Raw genomic sequence first — 16,680 nt, forward strand, 5'->3', positions numbered from 1 at the left:
CAGTGGCGGCGCAACTTATCTCTGCTAGAAAGGAGTTACCAAATCATCTCTGTTGGTTATACTCGAGTGCAGAAAGTGCAGGCAACGCGAACAAACCTGATGTCGTGAACATCTCCCCGCTCATCTCTGATGCAACCAGCCAACCAAAGTTAAAAATAAACAGTCGGCCGACAACATGATTAACTACTGAAATTCTTGCGGAATAGTCATGATAAGAAGACACGGGTAGGTAAAAGAACTTAATTAACATTTATTCTGCACTCCACCTAACCTAGCAAACGTCCTTGATAGATGTTTCATGTGAGATGTGATTTAGTGGGAGTTACAATTTCCCGGCAACGTGAGTGCAATAAACCGAATTTAACATTCACAGGTGTTACTTCATGATGTTCGCCATATGAATAAGAAAAACCATGCCTGTGCAGGGAATTCATTCAAACATTTATTTGAACCGAGCAGATTAAACACCAAGCAGTATGCCTATGGTAATGAATTCATCCTTAACCTATGAGATTCTTATGTATCTGAATTCGTTTTACTTCGGCATGTTTGCCGTATGTGAAGTGGGTATGGGAGTATTTAAAGCCGTTAAACTGCCCTCGCCCGGTACCGGTACGACGCTTGCAGAGTTCGCCTTGCTACTTTTCCTTTTGGCGACGGAGAGTGGTAGAATTTATCTTGGTCGCAAGGGAAATTTAATGGAACGTGGCCTTCCGATTCTTTTGGGAATTGTCTTGACAGTACCTAGCGCGTTAGCTACATTATATTTTCTAATATGGCAGAATTATGTTCTTAGACTGGAAGTCATTCTCTGTAGCATTCAGTTAGTTTTACTGGCTTCTGAACTTGTTATCTCAATCATGTGCCTTATAGCAATTTATCGACCAACACCTCTTGAAGACTAAAGTATTGAAAGTGTCAGTTTGTTTCTTTTAATGTGTTCAATGACAGTGCATTTTTAAGGATCGCACGATAAATGTTTTCTAAAGATGTGTATCATAGATTTTAGCCAAGGGGATATATTAGATGTACACAATCAAATTTACATGACTTCCGTTGTATTTGTGGTACCTTTAAATAAGTGCTTTCATAAACAATCGATAAGTTTATTAATAGAAGATTAAGGTCTGTTACCATCGTTGTATGTAAGCAATTTATTTCACTGTATCGTGTAATTACAAAATATTGCATACTTTTTTTAAAGTATGGTTATATTACACTACAGGAGATCTCTGTGTAGTAAATGTACCGATTACTTCATCGTCATGTTACATGTCAATGTTGAAAGGCACACCTCAAGAATTTTATGTACACATTATTTATTTATTTCATCGCCAATTTTACACACTTAGAAGATCTAATATAATCACAGTTCATATATTACATAGATCATACTTCATTCATCATACAGTATTGTATACATCCATACATTTTTTATGAAAACTGTACTGCCAAAGATTACAAAAATCAAATAAAAAGGTTGAAGAATAATTCAAACTTACTCAACCACGTTAGTTTTATAAATGTAATTTAAAAAAAAAAAGTACTCAGTGTTCAATATCTGAGCTACTTTCTCTAGTGCGATGAAATACTGCTTTCAGAGGATCATAAAACATTTGTTTTTAACTATTTTAATTTAAATATAGCATTCGACGTCCTTCAGAAGTATGCACTATATTTAATTTTAAAATATGTCATGACAATATTCACATGTCTCATGTAAAACATGCATGTAATTAAAAGATAAAGTATATTTACGATATCACTAATTGTAAGTGGTCTGAAGCTAAATAATTTGATTGTAAAAGTGTACGCAAAACACTTCTGCAGACGTATGTCAGGCATCGACTAGGACCATGACTAATGCTGATTGTCTCAAATCTTTGAGGTTTGTGTTGCTATTAAGATTCGAAACGAGTTTGATTTAGTCAAAAGTAATCTAGTCTTTGATACTCATTGCTTCAGCCCTCCTTCTTTTTATGGCTCGTAGTCGATTACTGCAATATATTCGTAGAAAGACAGAAAAGAAAACCAGTACTACTCCAAATCCACCAAGAACTGTAATTTGGTGTTGATATATGACACAGGATAGTAATATTGACAAACCCTGGAACGAAAACGTGAAAATATAATTAGACTCGCTCATAAGGCTGATTACTGGCAAATGAGAAGTTCATCTTATAATATATATTAACTATAATTTACCTGTCGAATTGTCATTATGATAACAAAGGTTACAGGCCCGAATTTGGAGATAGTATAAAATATGTATAATTGTCCAGCCGCAGAGCAGGTAGAAATCAGCAAGCAATCTATTACAAAACTTGGATGCTGCAATCAAATATTTTTTGGGGGTTAGCAATCTCTCCTAGGGATTCTTAATACCTTGATTGCTAAACGGTTCAAAAGTTTTCAAACGCAGTCATGGAATCTTACCTTGCTCATAAATGTAAAGGCTGAGGAAAAACTCGATTGTTCAAAAAGGGACAGAGCCGTCAGTAAACAAGAAAACATGTTAACGCCACACATCATTTGAATGCTAGTCACTCCATATTCTGTAAAAAGTGCATTTTGCCAGGTACTCGTAAAACTGTCAAGTAAAAGATAACCTCCCAATAAAATTAGGCCAGAGAGGGTCGTTGTTCCTTCTGTAAAAACATTACATTATACAATTACATAATTTTTCCTAAAGTTCAATAAATATTTTTGACTTACCATTTTTAGGTTCGGCACTACCTAGCATAAATAATGTCATTCCGATTGAAATAAGTACTGCAGTTACATATTCATAATACTCATATGTTGTACGTGAAACAATTCTTCCCATTATCATCACAGGGATGATCTTCGAGGCCTTTGCTAATACCTGAAACACGATTAATACGATAATGTAATTTACTCGTTCATATATTAAAATAATTTTCCATTTGTAATCAATCGTCATTATATTTATATTCAAAGTAGTGACCTTGCACAACTGTCATTTAAATCTATGATTTAATTCATCTATCTATTTAATGAAAAAAATTCAATTTCTTTTTACCTGAGTAGGAAAACTAACATACTTAAGGGCTTCATATTGACACCAGCTGCTCATAATATTAGATAACGAGCAAAACGCATATTTATACAATGGGGTTGTGTGGCGCGGTTGCCTTTGCACGAGCAGATATAAACCAGACATTAGAAATGCAAGAATCCGATTAACAAATACTAGAAACTGCGAATCTTGGAAATGTGTCTTATTTCCCATAGCATCTGTATACTCCTGCAAAAAAAATGCATATCGATTTAAAATTTAGTAGTTTATTTCTGGAATAGAATCTGAGGTGCACACCTGAGTCATCACTTTTTCCTGCAAATATCCCCATGTCAAGTAACTGAACTGAAGTCCTAAGAAACAGTATATGAGCAGTAACATTTCTTGTGTAATTGTACGCTGGTTGGAACTGGCTTGCGGTGGAATGTACACAGTCGTTTCCAATAGTCCTGCTTCTCCACTGCCCAAGAAACAGGCACGAACCAATCGTGATATGCATCCTTTACCTATAACGGAAATTAATCATCAACTTGGCACGACATTGTTTAAATCATATGTAAATTTCTCACCTTCGTATTGAAGGTATTTGCTGTAACGAACATATTTGTAGATAAGGAAGCCGGGTAACAGAATTGTAGAATAGCCCAGAATGTTCAGGCACAGACGTATGACCCAGTTAAAGGATGTGGAATTCTTAAAGATATCGTCACTTTCCGAGAACAACTCGATCAACTGAGTTATCCCATATATAATGCATATCAAAAATAACAACAGTACACTACGGTAAAGGAATTTGATGAGTACACACAGTATATAAATTCATGGCGCGTCAAGTTTTGTCGTAAAAACACAAAGCAGGGTTTCCCTTTTTTATTTGCAACGTTAGCGTAAAACATCGCTAAAAGAAACATACCATATTACGACATCTCGTCCGTAGTTTCCCATGCTTCCTTATGGCTCAGGTGCAAGAAAACAATTGTGGTTATCTCATGACCTTCAAATTGCTATCGCATTGCCTCCATTCGTTACAATCACTGTACATTAAAACCTGACAAGGTTGCAATCTTAGCTATCCCAAAACAGTACGTGACACTTCGTCATATACACAGGAAACCTCCAGGAACAATTTCGATGGCATTCTCATCAGAATGTTTGCAAAGCGAAGTGGCTCCTTTCTCACAAAACTCAAACCTTTTCGATGAACTCCTTTCCCTTCTCTTACTTGCACGACGAAGTCATTGACTTTGAAATCAAATTAATTCGGCAAACCTTTTGATGCCCTCTCAAATATTTTATACCAATTCTTCCGGGAGTATCAACTCATTTATCACTCCCTTCGTGCAGTCAACTGAAGAGGTTATGTAACTGCACTTCCGGACTTCCAGATAAAAATGGTTTTAAGAGCTCATATTTCATTCAGAGTACTTCCTCTTATGGTTTTTAAATTATCTTGGGAAGAAATTTGCAGTTTTCGTCCCGACGTTCGCAATGGCGACATTACGATTCGGTCTCTTTTATTTCCTTCCAGAAATTTACTTACACAGCATTTTCGTAAATTCCTCGACGCTTCGCTCTCGTTATGGAAGAAGGGGATCGGGCTTGTCGAGATTTTAAGCGCAATCAATCAGTGAGAATAATAAAGTGCACATCTTGCCGACAGTCATTAAAATTCGTCCCGCAAAATGTCATTTGCAGACGACACTTCTCGTTTCCCTCATTCGGTTGATATCGATACCAATCGATACTATCGATCCGTTACCGAGAATCGTTGAGAAAGGTCAGGTAACACGAGGACTAGGTCAAAAAATCTTTACGCGAGAATAAGGACCTGTAAACGCACTCTATAATTAATATCGTTTATTAATACATTATTTACACACGGCTATGTTAATGATAAAATTTATTTGTGAATCGTACATATTAGGAATATTACGAGTGACTCGCTTACTCGTTTGTGATAATGATGGTTCCCTGAATTTTAAATTCCTATGGGTTCTACCGAAGAACGAGCTGGAGTATATCTGCTATTTAGATGTACATCTGTTATTGACGCTAGTCCATAAGAAATAATGATTGACACCCCTTTTTACATGAACTCACACCCCCGAACTTATATCAATATATTGCATTAATTTAAAACTAATTGAATGTATCCCTACTGTACAGGGTTTCCATGTAAAATGCTTATTGTATGAATCTACAATACGCACTGCACTTTTAATACATTATGTATATAACTTTTTCGTGTCTCATAATACACATATAAATCCAATATATGCGCGTATATTGGTTCAAGTAAACGTAGCTTTAAGAAATTAACTTCTCTCAACAATGAGCACATTATATCTTTACTTCAAGTCGATTACCTGCCAGTAGACTACTATGAACATTACAACGGTGTCGTATCGTATGTTACAATGAATGTATTGGTATCTATAAAAATCGATAACAAAATTCAAGTGATCCTTATATAATTGTTCTTCTGGAAATAATTAAATTGCTGTCATAACAAAAATCTGTTGGCTTAAATACTACGTGCCTTGACGTTTGCAATTCCGTTTGAAGTAACTACATAATGCTCAATAAACATTTCACTTCTCTTGAACAATGAATTGTTATATTTAATATTATTTACAGTATATGTAAGAGAATGTTCTGTACAAGACACGCAATACCTTTGCGGTGCTATAATAGAGCCCTATGAAATGGCTTAAAACAATCTCTGTACAACTTCGGTCTAATAGGATTAAAGTATCGTAACAAACTTTATTTAATGTAATGCGGACCCTGCATTTTTCGGTTTATCCTACGAGTACGATCCCTTTTAAATTTCTATAACCATTTCGAGCATTGACCTCTAGAGTATATCTTCAGTACAAACGCAGTACAGTGGCAAAAGTAATGAAAGGTACAGCAAATAATTACTATGAAGTTATTATGACTGGATACGATATGTATCGGTTACAAGAAGATTCCACTAACAAGTTACTTTGCAGTGGTCAGTGAAGTACTTTTTGTCATATCATGGATTTTTTTATTAGATTCTAGGTAGTGATCAGAGAACACCCTGATGTGAATACTATGTAAAAGGTTGTACAGAGTTTGATCGACGAAAGACGTACAGTCCATTTATAATTCGATAGGAAGATTACTGTAACGAAGGAGCCCTTGGTAGAACTTGGGAAAATGCACCAAAATCTCTTTTCTATTAAAGTATGACTCATGATTTCATTTTTGGCACAAAAGGTACGACCAGAAAAACTCTACCGTTGAACTGTCAACATTTTGTGGAAGAATAGGTTATTCTTGGATTAAAAAAAAAAAACGAAATTCTAAGGTCATACTCAATTGCCAATAGAATTGCAAATGAAAGCATTGCTCCTGGGAGGGGCATTTTCTCCAAGTTTCTTTAAACCGAGGCTTCTTTTAACTGAAAATAGTGTCAGGCACTCTTGAATAATCACGTTCTACATGCAAGGCCTTATATTTATAAACGAAACGTCGGGTAAGAATTTCTAGAAAAATCGTAATAAAAAATCCTGGCATACATGAGGTTATTTACAGGCCTTCGAGGAATGACACCGAGAAAACTCGTCGAGGTGAGAACGAATTTAGCTTGGCCGAAACTTTGAGATTACCCTACGTGGTGTCATCGCAAACTATGCACACACTTTCCATGTGCCAGTTTTGGGGGACGAACTGGTTACTATTTACAGTCTTTACCGACACGTCAACTCTGGATGCCAAGTCGTAGGTGCCGGGTGATGCGATTGCAGCGTGTAATTGAAGAGTACAATGTCCATACGACTCTATCTCGCAGTTGATCGAAGTGTGGCAAACATATCGGAAGAAGGTCGAAGCTTCCGGTGAGTACAACTGAGACTTAGCACCATTCAGGGTACTCTGACTGGAAAACAATGAGAAACAAATGTATTGTATCGGTAGATACATAATAATTATAAANGTAACATAAATCAGCCCGTAGTAGATGAACTCAACCGATCTAAAAAAAATACTCACCTACTGGTGCCTTTGGTATCGATCATGACATCGATCTTCGAATTCGAATGATTTTGTAGGTTAATCGACACGGGAACGATACATATCCTGGATTTCTGAAAACTGTGAGAGATCCGTCTTGAGTGTCGCAGGGTGTAGGAGAGCAGACTTTTGCAGCAGTCCAATTCGGACAATTCGTCTTTACGAGGGACTTTCGAGTCGGGCACGTCTCTGTCGGGTCCAAAGATCTTCAGACGTCCACTGTATTCTATTCTATCGGTTTGCGAGACCTCTGGATGTTTATACAGTCTATTTAGAAATTCAATGTCGATATGGTGCTGCCCAGTGGCGTGTCGAGTGGCAACACCTCTTTCGGTCACCTTGGCCGTCCACCTGAGAATCAATATAGAATTTAACTTGACAGCGACTGCCAGGGAACTGTCAATGGCAGGTTGCAGTTGCAGCTGCGATTCCCCCGGACTTGCATCCATTGACGGAATGTTCCTCCTCTGGACGAAGTCAATATACGGCGAGTCGGTGATGGACTTGTCACCGTCCGTTGTCAAGGACACGTCGGAAAACTCCGAGTCGGATTCCTTACTCCTGCGCAATTTCAGCAAGAGGTGAAACATCTCTTGAGGTTGTATATTGACATTGGAGGGCAGGGCAATTGGACCGGACAATGACCAGGAGTCGCTTCTCAGAGACACCCTCGTTAACGATATCTCGTTCATCACGAGATCGTGAACCTCGTTCGAGTTCTTTACGCGAATCAGCATGTTCAATGTAGGAGAGTCGTCCTTGCATACTCCACTTCTTATTACATTCGTGCTGATCTGAACGGAGTCCAGGAGAGTCAATTGCCACGTGTGTCGAACGACCCGGTATTTCGGGACACTTTTCGGCTCGGGGTTCTCGTAGTAGAAAAGCAAGTCCAGCCGGTGGTTTCCTTTCTTGTGAGGGGCTCTGATCCAAAGGGTGAAACGAAACTCTCCGCCAGCCTCCAAAGAGTGGCCATAAGACTCGGGTACCTTGATCTTCATTACGGGGTTGTCGAGCTTCCTTGCCACCCCTGTAAATTGGCCAAAAGTATAAACTAACTGGGCCGACAATTGTGAAGTTTTAACTTTACCCACCGCCGTTCGCGTTTTCCGAGTGATCGTCCCAGGAGAAGAGTCTAGAGTCGCTCGAGCCCACGTGGATGTTCGACAAGGTCGAATTGCCGACGTTCTTTAGCTTAACCGTCACTCTCTGCATCTCTCCGCACAACATTTCCGGCGACATCTTGCCAAAGAAGACCTGAAAATAATTTGTTTATAGGATCTTAAGAGTCAGCGTTTATCAAGCGCCTTTCGTACCTGCATGAACGGCGCTTTGGGGACGACGTTCATCTCCAGTCTGTAGTCCACTTCGTACATGTTCATCCCGGGCTTCTCTTTGATGTTTTTTAACTTGGGTCCTCGAACCTCGAACAACCTCTTGCCGGCGATTGCGATCGATGGATTGGCGACAGGCTGGTCAACGGTCGAGAAACCCGGATTGCACAAATTGTAACTTAATCCCAATACTTTAATATCCCCAGTTCTACGCGGGGTCAGGGAGAGAAGGACGCACTGTTTGCACGTTGGCTGAAGTACGATCGCCTCAATAGTCCGAGTATCTACGGGTAATTGCACGGAATTATTGACTTCCTTCTCGTTGGTCGTCGTTTCGCCGTCCCTCGTGAACAACCACAGTAATTTGACATCACTCAGGGATAAGGGGATGTGCAATGGATTGTGCAATTCCACTGAGAAGTGCACCGGCTCATCCAACACGGCGTATGGCTTGATACTGTTATTAGTTCTATCGGAGTACAGGGACTTCGATGGCTTAAATATCATCGGAGCGACTCCTTGAGCCTCCGTTATCAATGTTTCCTCCAATTTGAGCCACCTCGCCTCGTCGGTGTCTTCGTTATCAAAGGTCACTCCACTTGCCGGAGTGAAAGCCTCCTTGCCAGTTTCCGTAGTTGGAAGAGGGCCAAATAATACCTTAATACGATTTCCGTCTATTAAGGGCAAAGGCAGGACTGGCAACGCGTCCTTCTTCGTCGCCTCATCTTGGAGCAGTACCTGGAGTCGGAAGAAATTCCTGTAATTACCTTAACGATCTATTTTCTTTCGATTTATACACGAAGATGTACGAAGAGCTCACGTTATGGGTGTGCAGAAATTCTCTAAGAAATGCAGCTTGCTGGGGAGCGGGCTGCTTGCTGGAAACACTCAAGAGCTTCTCAAACGCTTTGGTAGCCTCCAGGACTAGTTTCAAGGAAGCGGCTTGTCTCCCTATTGTAAAATGAATGTGGTCTTCTGCCAAGGTCCAGTCCTTGCCGCGGTATACCTTAAATGTTATACGGATACATTTTAGGACCTAGTTTTGTCTACACGACCACTTTAAGGAATTATTTTTGACCCGCTCACCTGGTAAGCCTGCTGGTAGCATCTTAAAGAGTGTTTCCTTTGGCCTGCCTTGGAATATCTATGTCCTGCAAGGACGGCATGAAATGCGTATTTCCGCGTCATTTTCAGATTGAGGAAACAGTACGATGCCTGTTCCAATAATAGAGCAGATCTCAAATCGGAGTCTTCGCTGGTCATGCGAATTAATTGCTTCGCAGCTTCTCCGTACAAGCCTCGGTCTTTCAAACACTCGGCACTCAACAAGGTTGCTCTTGTTGCGAACTGAGGCATCTTGCAGCTGTTCTGATACGTCAGTATCGCGTCGTCCATGTATTCGATTGTCTTTCGAGACATTTCACCTTGCATAAAGGCACTTAAAGCAGCCATTTCCAGAGCACCTGCGTAGTATAGCCATGCTTGGTCCGCGGCAAAGTCTCGTTTCGCGCTGTGATACGCTTGATACGCCAGTGGATAATCCCCGAACATAAAGCAAAGATCACCGAGGCGGCGTAGTTGTAATTCTGGAGAATCGGTTGCGTAACTAGAAAGTTAAATAATTATAGTTACGTTTTGTTACTTACTTGCGATTATGAGAGCGATCTAAGGTAATTCAACGTTTTAATTTCCAACAGAGTCGGTATTGAAAATCATTTTTAGGTGGTAATACTTTGAGAGTGTAATTACATGACTGCATTCGATGACGTAGATCCTGGAGCACCGGGTTTATTTGTCCCAAACCACCTCTTGGTCGCACTGAACAGAGATCGACTCACACCTTTCTTGTTAGATATTACGTCGTTTAAAAGTCCTATTTGCTTTTCAACGTACGGCAATAAACTCTTAATGCAAAATTCTGTGATTAGAGTTCTTAACCTCTCTAGATCGTTAGAGGACAGTCTAGCACCATGTTGAGGTACTGGATGACTCGGCGAGTCAGCCCAAACGTTGTCGTTTAGTGGAGCACTGTTCTCCATTGGATGTCGATGTGTTACACTATTGAAGTGGTACACCCTCTCTTCATTTGGGCTAAGAGGATGTATAATAACTGGTACCGCTTCTTGACCAACTTCCAGTTGGGCACTCGACAAGACAGATATTTCGGAAGAGAGACTAATTCTATCAGTCACATCAGGGGAAGCTAGAGTAGGATTGTGAAGGGCTACCGGGGTTCCAGCCTGGCTAGATCTGAAAATGATCAGATGTTTATTTGTTGGATCGTTATCTCTGCAGGTTCTTCCTCATTAGACATGTTTTATGTAGTACATAGATTTCGCTTACTTGTCAGGCTCGGATGAGACTTCATTTGGCATCGCAGACACTCCACCTGTATCGGCAGGTGTTCGGGGAGAGCTACCCTGGTCACTGTTTCCTGGTATATCTGCATGCTTGACAAGAAATTGACTCCAAGGATCTGGTAAATGAGCATTGTCATCCGTGATACCTGGCTGTCTCGAGTTCATTTGGAGTAGGAAGCAATTATTAATGCCATAAATATTTTTCATGTCTGTAAAAACTGTTTCAGCCCTGAAACGAACAGAGTACTCATTAAAAAAAATTATTCAATTATATCAGATCGAATGACTCTATCAGACAGTAGATGATTAAGTGCATGCTTTGGACTTACTTAAATTTGTCATCGCTTACTGCATCGTGTATTAAAACGTAATATCTGAGAGCATTATTGTTGAACCACTTTGGTAATTTTCCAGGAACACTTTGATGTAATTGCGCGCCCATATGCTGTATTTTTTCCAAAGGATTCTCATCTGCAGTTGAAACAACAATCAGGCATGCTAAAAAATGCTTTGTGAATTCGTGATCGGATGGAAATTGAACATTTAGAAACATTTCTCTCCAAGCCTCAAACCAGGGAACAGAGACCGGTATTTCCAGGTCGGTCGATCCTACTTGAATAATGGTAGTACGTTCACAGGGAGCAGAACTAACGGATTCGTTCAACATTTTCCTGGCAAGAGTAGGTTGAGGCGGTCGTGCGCTAACATCTTGAACCGATACGTGTAGATTTCGTACTACAATCATTGTTCCCTGTGGATCTTTGAAATGACCTAAAAACCATTAAATTCTTATCGATCGTAACATAAAAATAATTCCGTACTTCATGCTGCAGTACTATCGCTACAAGATTCAAATATTTAGTTTGTAAAGAGTAGCATTGTTCATGCTTTAACGTCAATTTCCTGGCTTATATCAACGATATTTGCCTTAAAAGTACCTAAATCTGAACACATTTAAATGTACAATTTCTGAACCATAGACAGTAACTCGATAAAATTGCAAATTAGATCTCGACTCATCTATTGATCTCAAGTAATTGGATAGTAAGTTTTACATCGCCTACGGCTCGCTCATCCGTACGCAGGAATACGTCCGACAAAACCGAGAAGATAAGTGAAAAAACTTTAAAATCAGCTTTCAGTGTGTAGATATAACTTGAGGAAATATTTTTTTTACCTTCGGCATTAAGTTTACAAAAGGGTTGCAGCAGCTCGATGAATGACAAATTGTTCTTCTGGCAAGTGGTATCCGCCGCTGCCGAGCAAACGGCAGCGACTTGCGGTGAAAAGGCATTAGTAATGAACTCTCTAGGGGTTAGCTTACATTGGGCCATTATTCCAGGTGATAATTTCCTTCGGAAGATTTAATCTGGCCCGTTGGCTAGATGGTAAGGAGGTCCGCTAGACTCGGGTGAGCATTGTCGCATCAACGACTTACCCCTAAAATTATTTAGGATCTAAGTGAGTGACAGCCACCAGAACGCCAGACACCCCTCCAACAGTCGCGATAAACATTTCCACTAAACAGCTGTTTACTCATTATTGAAATTAGCCAACAGCGTTATCGAAAAATCCTATGCGGCGGATTTAGTAATAATACCCAAGACAGTGCCCGCGCAGAGATGAGTTGGGAGATTGTTCATGGGCAGGGTCGCGCGATCGCATCCTGTGCTGCCCTCTGGTTTGGTACGTTAGCTTTCACCAACTTTTGCTCCCCATTTGCGGATAAAATAAATAAGGTAAGTGAAAAGTAAAGTCAAAGAGGGCGCCACGAGTGTTCTTCCCTTACCATCAAAAGCGAGCAGTGTTGGTAAGTTTACCGAACTGTTCCTCACTTAGCGTAGACACGATCCTTCGTTTAGCACAGGTTTGGACTTTACCTATTGATTCGAGAATTTTTATCCATGCGCTCTTCCCTCTGCGTCTTTTTTACTGGGGGAGCGTTCTTTTTGCTCTCACATGTCCCCGCAGAGCTTCTGTGCAGAGGAGAGGTTATGTCTACTCGTGTAGGAGTAACAAGGATGGACATACAGAAGCGCTGTAGTGTTTGACTAATGTTTGAAATTGTATTTTATGCACTTAGAAAGGACTCCTTTTATATTTGAAATGCGTGCTTAATTTAGTTTAGGAATATTGAAAGTTAAGTGGTGTTATTTGCTATTAGCTGTATTAATGGTATATGGAGTAGTAATAGAGCTCTACAAAGCAGTAAGCGAAATTATGGCGAAAAAGGGAGATGGCCAGAAAAGGATCAATATATGTGTATATATTGATAATGTTTGTACAGATGGAATTATATAAAAATGACATCTGTCTTTGGCCTTTTGATCGCTTTTCTTATAGGAACAGGTGCAGCACGTAATCCGAGTCACATTAGGTCATTTACATACAGTAATGCCGATGATTATTTCTGCCAGTGATTTTATCATTTCATGGAATTATAAAATTTGACATTTTCCATATCTTGCAACAAAAAGGAATTCGTTATTTTCATGTTTTCTAATAGTCTGCCAACTATCGTGCAACTTTTCTGTCAAAGAGTTCAGTAATAGTCGATCGACTGGTGCTCGACAACAATTGTTCAGTTTATATCCAACTTCGCAATCATATTCGGAGTCTACACTATTTCCTAGTAATTTTATTCTTAATTTAAATACTTAGGTGGTTGCAAAATAGTATTTGCTTAATTTAGAATAACCGAGAGCGATTAAGCACACATGGAAGATTATTCTAGGCTGATAATTATAATTGAAGGATTATCACGTCGTCTTAAAAGAAAAAATACGTCAAAGCATGTTTACATTTCTGGGTAAAAATTAACGTTACGTGAGATATGCCTATGTATGCTCCGCGATTTGTTCGCCTTTGTGAGAAGAATACGGCAGTTTAGCGATATGGGATTGCACCTCGGTAATCGGTGAGCTGTGATTGGTCCAAGGTTGGATGCGAAGCAAGGATAACCGGCCAATCAGAATCGCCGATTCGCCAGTCCTACCTGCTCATGTCCCCTACCATGGCGTCCCGCCAATCTGTGAACTTTAAACCGGTTAATTGGATTGTCCCGATATAATTCTTCACAGAGAAGACCAGTCGCAGACGCCAACAGTCCACCGGCCAGGAAAGACGCTTCTACCGGTTGTGAGTAATCTTCGACATTTTTCCATGAAATTCGACAATTTAACATTCCCGAATTGTTAGGTTAGACGAATCTAGTAGGTTCGGGGGAGCGCCTAGATCTTCTCATTTTTCTGATCAGTGCGTCTTAGTTCCATACATGATAAGACGCAAGCAAAAACGAAACATGAACGTTTCGTTCGAAAATGTTCCCTTGGTTCGAATAGATACGTTAAGTCTAGTTTATATTAAATTTATAAACGCGGGATTGGATTTTCAAATTTTCACGGGGTCGCGGGAATTTATTGCGTTTGATTTTAAATGAGGACAGAGTAGGGATGAAAGTAATTCCGATTCGTAGATCGCAGTTGCGAATCATGGTGAGATGCGGATATTTTTCCTCTCTGCACATCCTTGTATTTTCGCGTTGTACAAACGGGAATCCTTACTCGAGAAGTCATCTCAGGAAAAACTGAACAATAATCGTGAAATGCTTGTCCGAGTAGTCGTCCTTGAGGTTATTCCTGCTCCTGGGTGTACAGTCTTGTTATATATTTTTCGCTCAATAAAGGAGTCCTCGGTCAGGATTGGGTACGATATACGCAATTTAATATACGTGGTATTCTACGTATATATTACCAGGTATAATACGTCTAGTTTTCTACGCAAGCGCAATGTATATCACGCCCTTCTGTTTCTAAGTAGAAAATAATAAATCGAATTAGAAGTTTGATATTAAAGAGAGTTTTAAATCGAAAGAATTTTGAACGCAAGTGGGAAATTAGTCTTTAAAAATATTTACGCGTTTACGTGTACGTTAAAATACGTTTATAACATAGCGGATACGTATATCGTCCATCTGCGGCAGCCGCCATATTGGAAACGTAATTTACTCATTTTCTACGATTTTCTACAGTAAACTGCGTAGTTTATGTAATATACGTCAAACACCTTGAAAAACGGGAAATTACTGAACCCTGCCCTCGGTATAGCATAACGAATGATGAAAGGAGTCATTTTTCTACCGAGTAACGTTAATATTGTGCGCAACCGGTTAGACAAGCACGGCCATTTTCTTTTCTATTGCTATCTCGATTTCGAGTAGTTTGTGGACGAATAATTACGCTGTGCACCTCGATCTTAGTATATTTCACCAGTGACGCTAATAATTACGCTGTGCATTTCGATCTTAGTAAATTTCACCAGTGACGCTCATTTTACTGTCGAGAAATCTAGGATGGGATATTTCACTAGGGAGTCTTTTAATCGTAGAAGAGGCATTCTCTAGTAATTCATGGTTCATGGTATAACAATGTGTGTTTGAATTGTTTTGCGATCGCGGTGTACAAAGTTAGCGCGAAAGTCGGCAATTTTGAAAATATCGGAAGAATCGAAACAAGGAAGAGGTCGGACGCATCTGTCGAGGTATAGAGTGCAATTTTTTTTTACAAGTCATTCTTGTGCCTTGGTTAACTCATTTGCTCGTATTTTGACGTTTTGCTTGTCATCTACAATGATTACAACTTGGTATCCCTTGTTATCCAGGTTGATATTTTGCACGGAGGTCTTGGCTGATACGTAAGATTACGGTAGCAGAGGGGAGGTACCGAAATCCTGAACGGTTTGATCAGAAACGATAAGGATGCTTCGTGAGTCTTTTTACTTAAGTAAAAATTAAATGCTAGATCGTATCTTCGATAGAGTATGCTTTAATCGTGCGAGCGTTTGGTCAGAAATTAATTTATTATTTGTATTCTATTGCGACGCATTTGTGGATTAATCTCTTGCGTCGTTAGAATTCTTATGAGATTATATTTTAGGTTTCGCCGTATTGTATACCGCACTGTGTGCTCTGGGAGTCATGGGAAATCAGTGCCCGGACGGTAGTGAAAATTGTACCGGCCAAGCAAAGAGTTTCGATCAGAACAGCGATTGGGCCAATGCTAAGTCGGTCTATGATTTCCATGCACACGACATACATGGGAAGGACGTTGCTTTAGAGAAATATCGTGGGCATGTTCTGTTGATTGTCAATGTTGCCAGCTACTGCACATTAACCGACTCCAACTACAAACAACTTGTCGAATTGTATAACAAGCATAAAGACACGAATGGGCTCGAGATTTTAGCTTTCCCTAGCAATCAATTCGGTGGACAAGAACCAGGCACTTCGGAGGAGATTATGGAATTTGTTAAACGGTACAACGTAACGTTTGATCTGTTTGAGAAGGTTAACGTTAACGGGGAAGATGCCCATCCATTGTGGAAATGGATGAAGACGCAACAGCACGGTTTACTCACGGATGATATTAAATGGAATTTCACGAAATTTATTGTCGACAAAGAAGGCAAAGTTGTTGCACGTTTTGCACCAACAACCGAACCGAACCAGGTTGAAGACACCTTGAAGTCTTATTTCTAACACTTAAAAGTAGAAACATGACCAACTTTGAGTTGTAAATTAATTACTAAGGCCCATTACTAATTATCTGATCGCTAATACTCTTTTTGATGGATGTTTGCGAGCCCAGTGTGTAATGTTTATTTTACAAAGTAGCGATGGATGGATTGTATGTTACATTTACGTGTATATCATGAAATGAATAAAAGAATGTTTAACCACATCCAGATGTCTTATTTAATCGAAGTAGGGTATTACCCTAGTAAACGATGGATTGTGTTGTCCATCACTTATCGTTAAGCTGTAAATATGGTGAACATGTCGTGCGATACTTGTGGCTTAACAAAACATAGAATTGTTACGTTAGTGATAAATTAATACTTTAGACCA

General features: G+C 39.7%; 4 protein-coding genes across 8 annotated transcripts; 2 read left to right on the plus strand and 2 right to left on the minus strand.

The window, feature by feature from the left end:
* The first annotated feature begins 85 nt into the window (after window positions 1–85).
* Window positions 86–2,017, plus strand: LOC105697118 (transmembrane protein 216). Of its 2 annotated transcripts, none has more exons than XM_012420158.2 (2): window positions 86–225; window positions 374–2,017. In XM_012420158.2, the coding sequence occupies exon 2, from the start codon at window positions 477–479 to the stop codon at window positions 903–905; it is 429 nt and encodes a 142-aa protein (XP_012275581.1). In that variant the 5' UTR covers window positions 86–225; window positions 374–476; the 3' UTR covers window positions 906–2,017. The 2 variants fall into 2 exon arrangements, with proteins under 2 accessions (XP_012275581.1, XP_023288137.1); XM_023432369.1 differs by having other exon boundaries at window positions 179–229.
* Window positions 1,659–3,985, minus strand: LOC105697113 (adenosine 3'-phospho 5'-phosphosulfate transporter 1). Its single transcript, XM_012420154.1, has 8 exons — window positions 3,954–3,985; window positions 3,610–3,818; window positions 3,338–3,546; window positions 3,044–3,268; window positions 2,716–2,866; window positions 2,437–2,648; window positions 2,206–2,331; window positions 1,659–2,107 (listed from the first exon to the last, which is right to left on the minus strand). Exons 1-8 carry the CDS (start codon window positions 3,983–3,985, stop codon window positions 1,940–1,942), a joined length of 1,332 nt encoding a protein of 443 aa, XP_012275577.1. The 3' UTR covers window positions 1,659–1,939.
* Window positions 3,986–4,880: 895 nt separating this feature from the next.
* Window positions 4,881–12,378, minus strand: LOC105697105 (trafficking protein particle complex subunit 8). Of its 3 annotated transcripts, none has more exons than XM_012420131.1 (10): window positions 12,214–12,378; window positions 11,105–11,546; window positions 10,759–11,004; window positions 10,165–10,665; window positions 9,502–10,021; window positions 9,236–9,421; window positions 8,398–9,153; window positions 8,176–8,338; window positions 7,061–8,111; window positions 4,881–6,947 (listed from the first exon to the last, which is right to left on the minus strand). In XM_012420131.1, exons 2-10 carry the CDS (start codon window positions 11,518–11,520, stop codon window positions 6,680–6,682), a joined length of 4,107 nt encoding a protein of 1,368 aa, XP_012275554.1. In that variant the 5' UTR covers window positions 11,521–11,546; window positions 12,214–12,378; the 3' UTR covers window positions 4,881–6,679. The 3 variants fall into 3 exon arrangements, with proteins under 3 accessions (XP_012275554.1, XP_012275552.1, XP_012275553.1); XM_012420129.1 differs by having other exon boundaries at window positions 11,953–12,378; XM_012420130.2 differs by lacking the exon at window positions 12,214–12,378 and adding an exon at window positions 11,714–11,944.
* A 1,460-nt stretch (window positions 12,379–13,838) lies between these two features.
* LOC105697125 (probable phospholipid hydroperoxide glutathione peroxidase) lies at window positions 13,839–16,513 on the plus strand. 2 transcript variants are annotated; one of them, XM_012420170.1, is made up of 3 exons: window positions 13,839–13,913; window positions 15,435–15,538; window positions 15,710–16,513. In XM_012420170.1, exons 2-3 carry the CDS (start codon window positions 15,532–15,534, stop codon window positions 16,309–16,311), a joined length of 609 nt encoding a protein of 202 aa, XP_012275593.1. In that variant the 5' UTR covers window positions 13,839–13,913; window positions 15,435–15,531; the 3' UTR covers window positions 16,312–16,513. The 2 variants fall into 2 exon arrangements, with proteins under 2 accessions (XP_012275593.1, XP_012275594.1); XM_012420171.2 differs by lacking the exon at window positions 13,839–13,913 and adding an exon at window positions 15,044–15,314.
* Window positions 16,514–16,680: the final 167 nt, after the last annotated feature.

The sequence above is a fragment of the Orussus abietinus genome, unplaced genomic scaffold (assembly GCF_000612105.2).
Source record: "Orussus abietinus isolate OABI.00-Male unplaced genomic scaffold, Oabi_2.0 scaffold293, whole genome shotgun sequence".
Classification (NCBI taxonomy): domain Eukaryota; kingdom Metazoa; phylum Arthropoda; class Insecta; order Hymenoptera; family Orussidae; genus Orussus; species Orussus abietinus.

Coding starts and splice junctions, on each gene's coding strand:
- LOC105697118 (XM_012420158.2), top strand. CDS start 477: ATGCCTATGGTAATGAATTCATCCTTAACCTATGAGATTCTTATGTAT.
- LOC105697113 (XM_012420154.1), bottom strand. CDS start 3,985: ATGGGAAACTACGGACGAGATGTCGTAATATG. Junction 2,332..2,436: donor CCTTTACATTTATGAGCAAG/GTAAGATTCCAT, acceptor ATTTGATTGCAG/CATCCAAGTTTTGTAATAGA. Junction 2,108..2,205: donor TCATAATGACAATTCGACAG/GTAAATTATAGT, acceptor TTTTCGTTCCAG/GGTTTGTCAATATTACTATC.
- LOC105697105 (XM_012420129.1), bottom strand. CDS start 12,109: ATGGCCCAATGTAAGCTAACCCCTAGAGAGTTCATTACTAATGCCTTT. Junction 9,154..9,235: donor AATTTCTGCACACCCATAAC/GTGAGCTCTTCG, acceptor TTCCGACTCCAG/GTACTGCTCCAAGATGAGGC. Junction 6,948..7,060: donor GATACCAAAGGCACCAGTAG/GTGAGTATTTTT, acceptor ATTGTTTTCCAG/TCAGAGTACCCTGAATGGTG.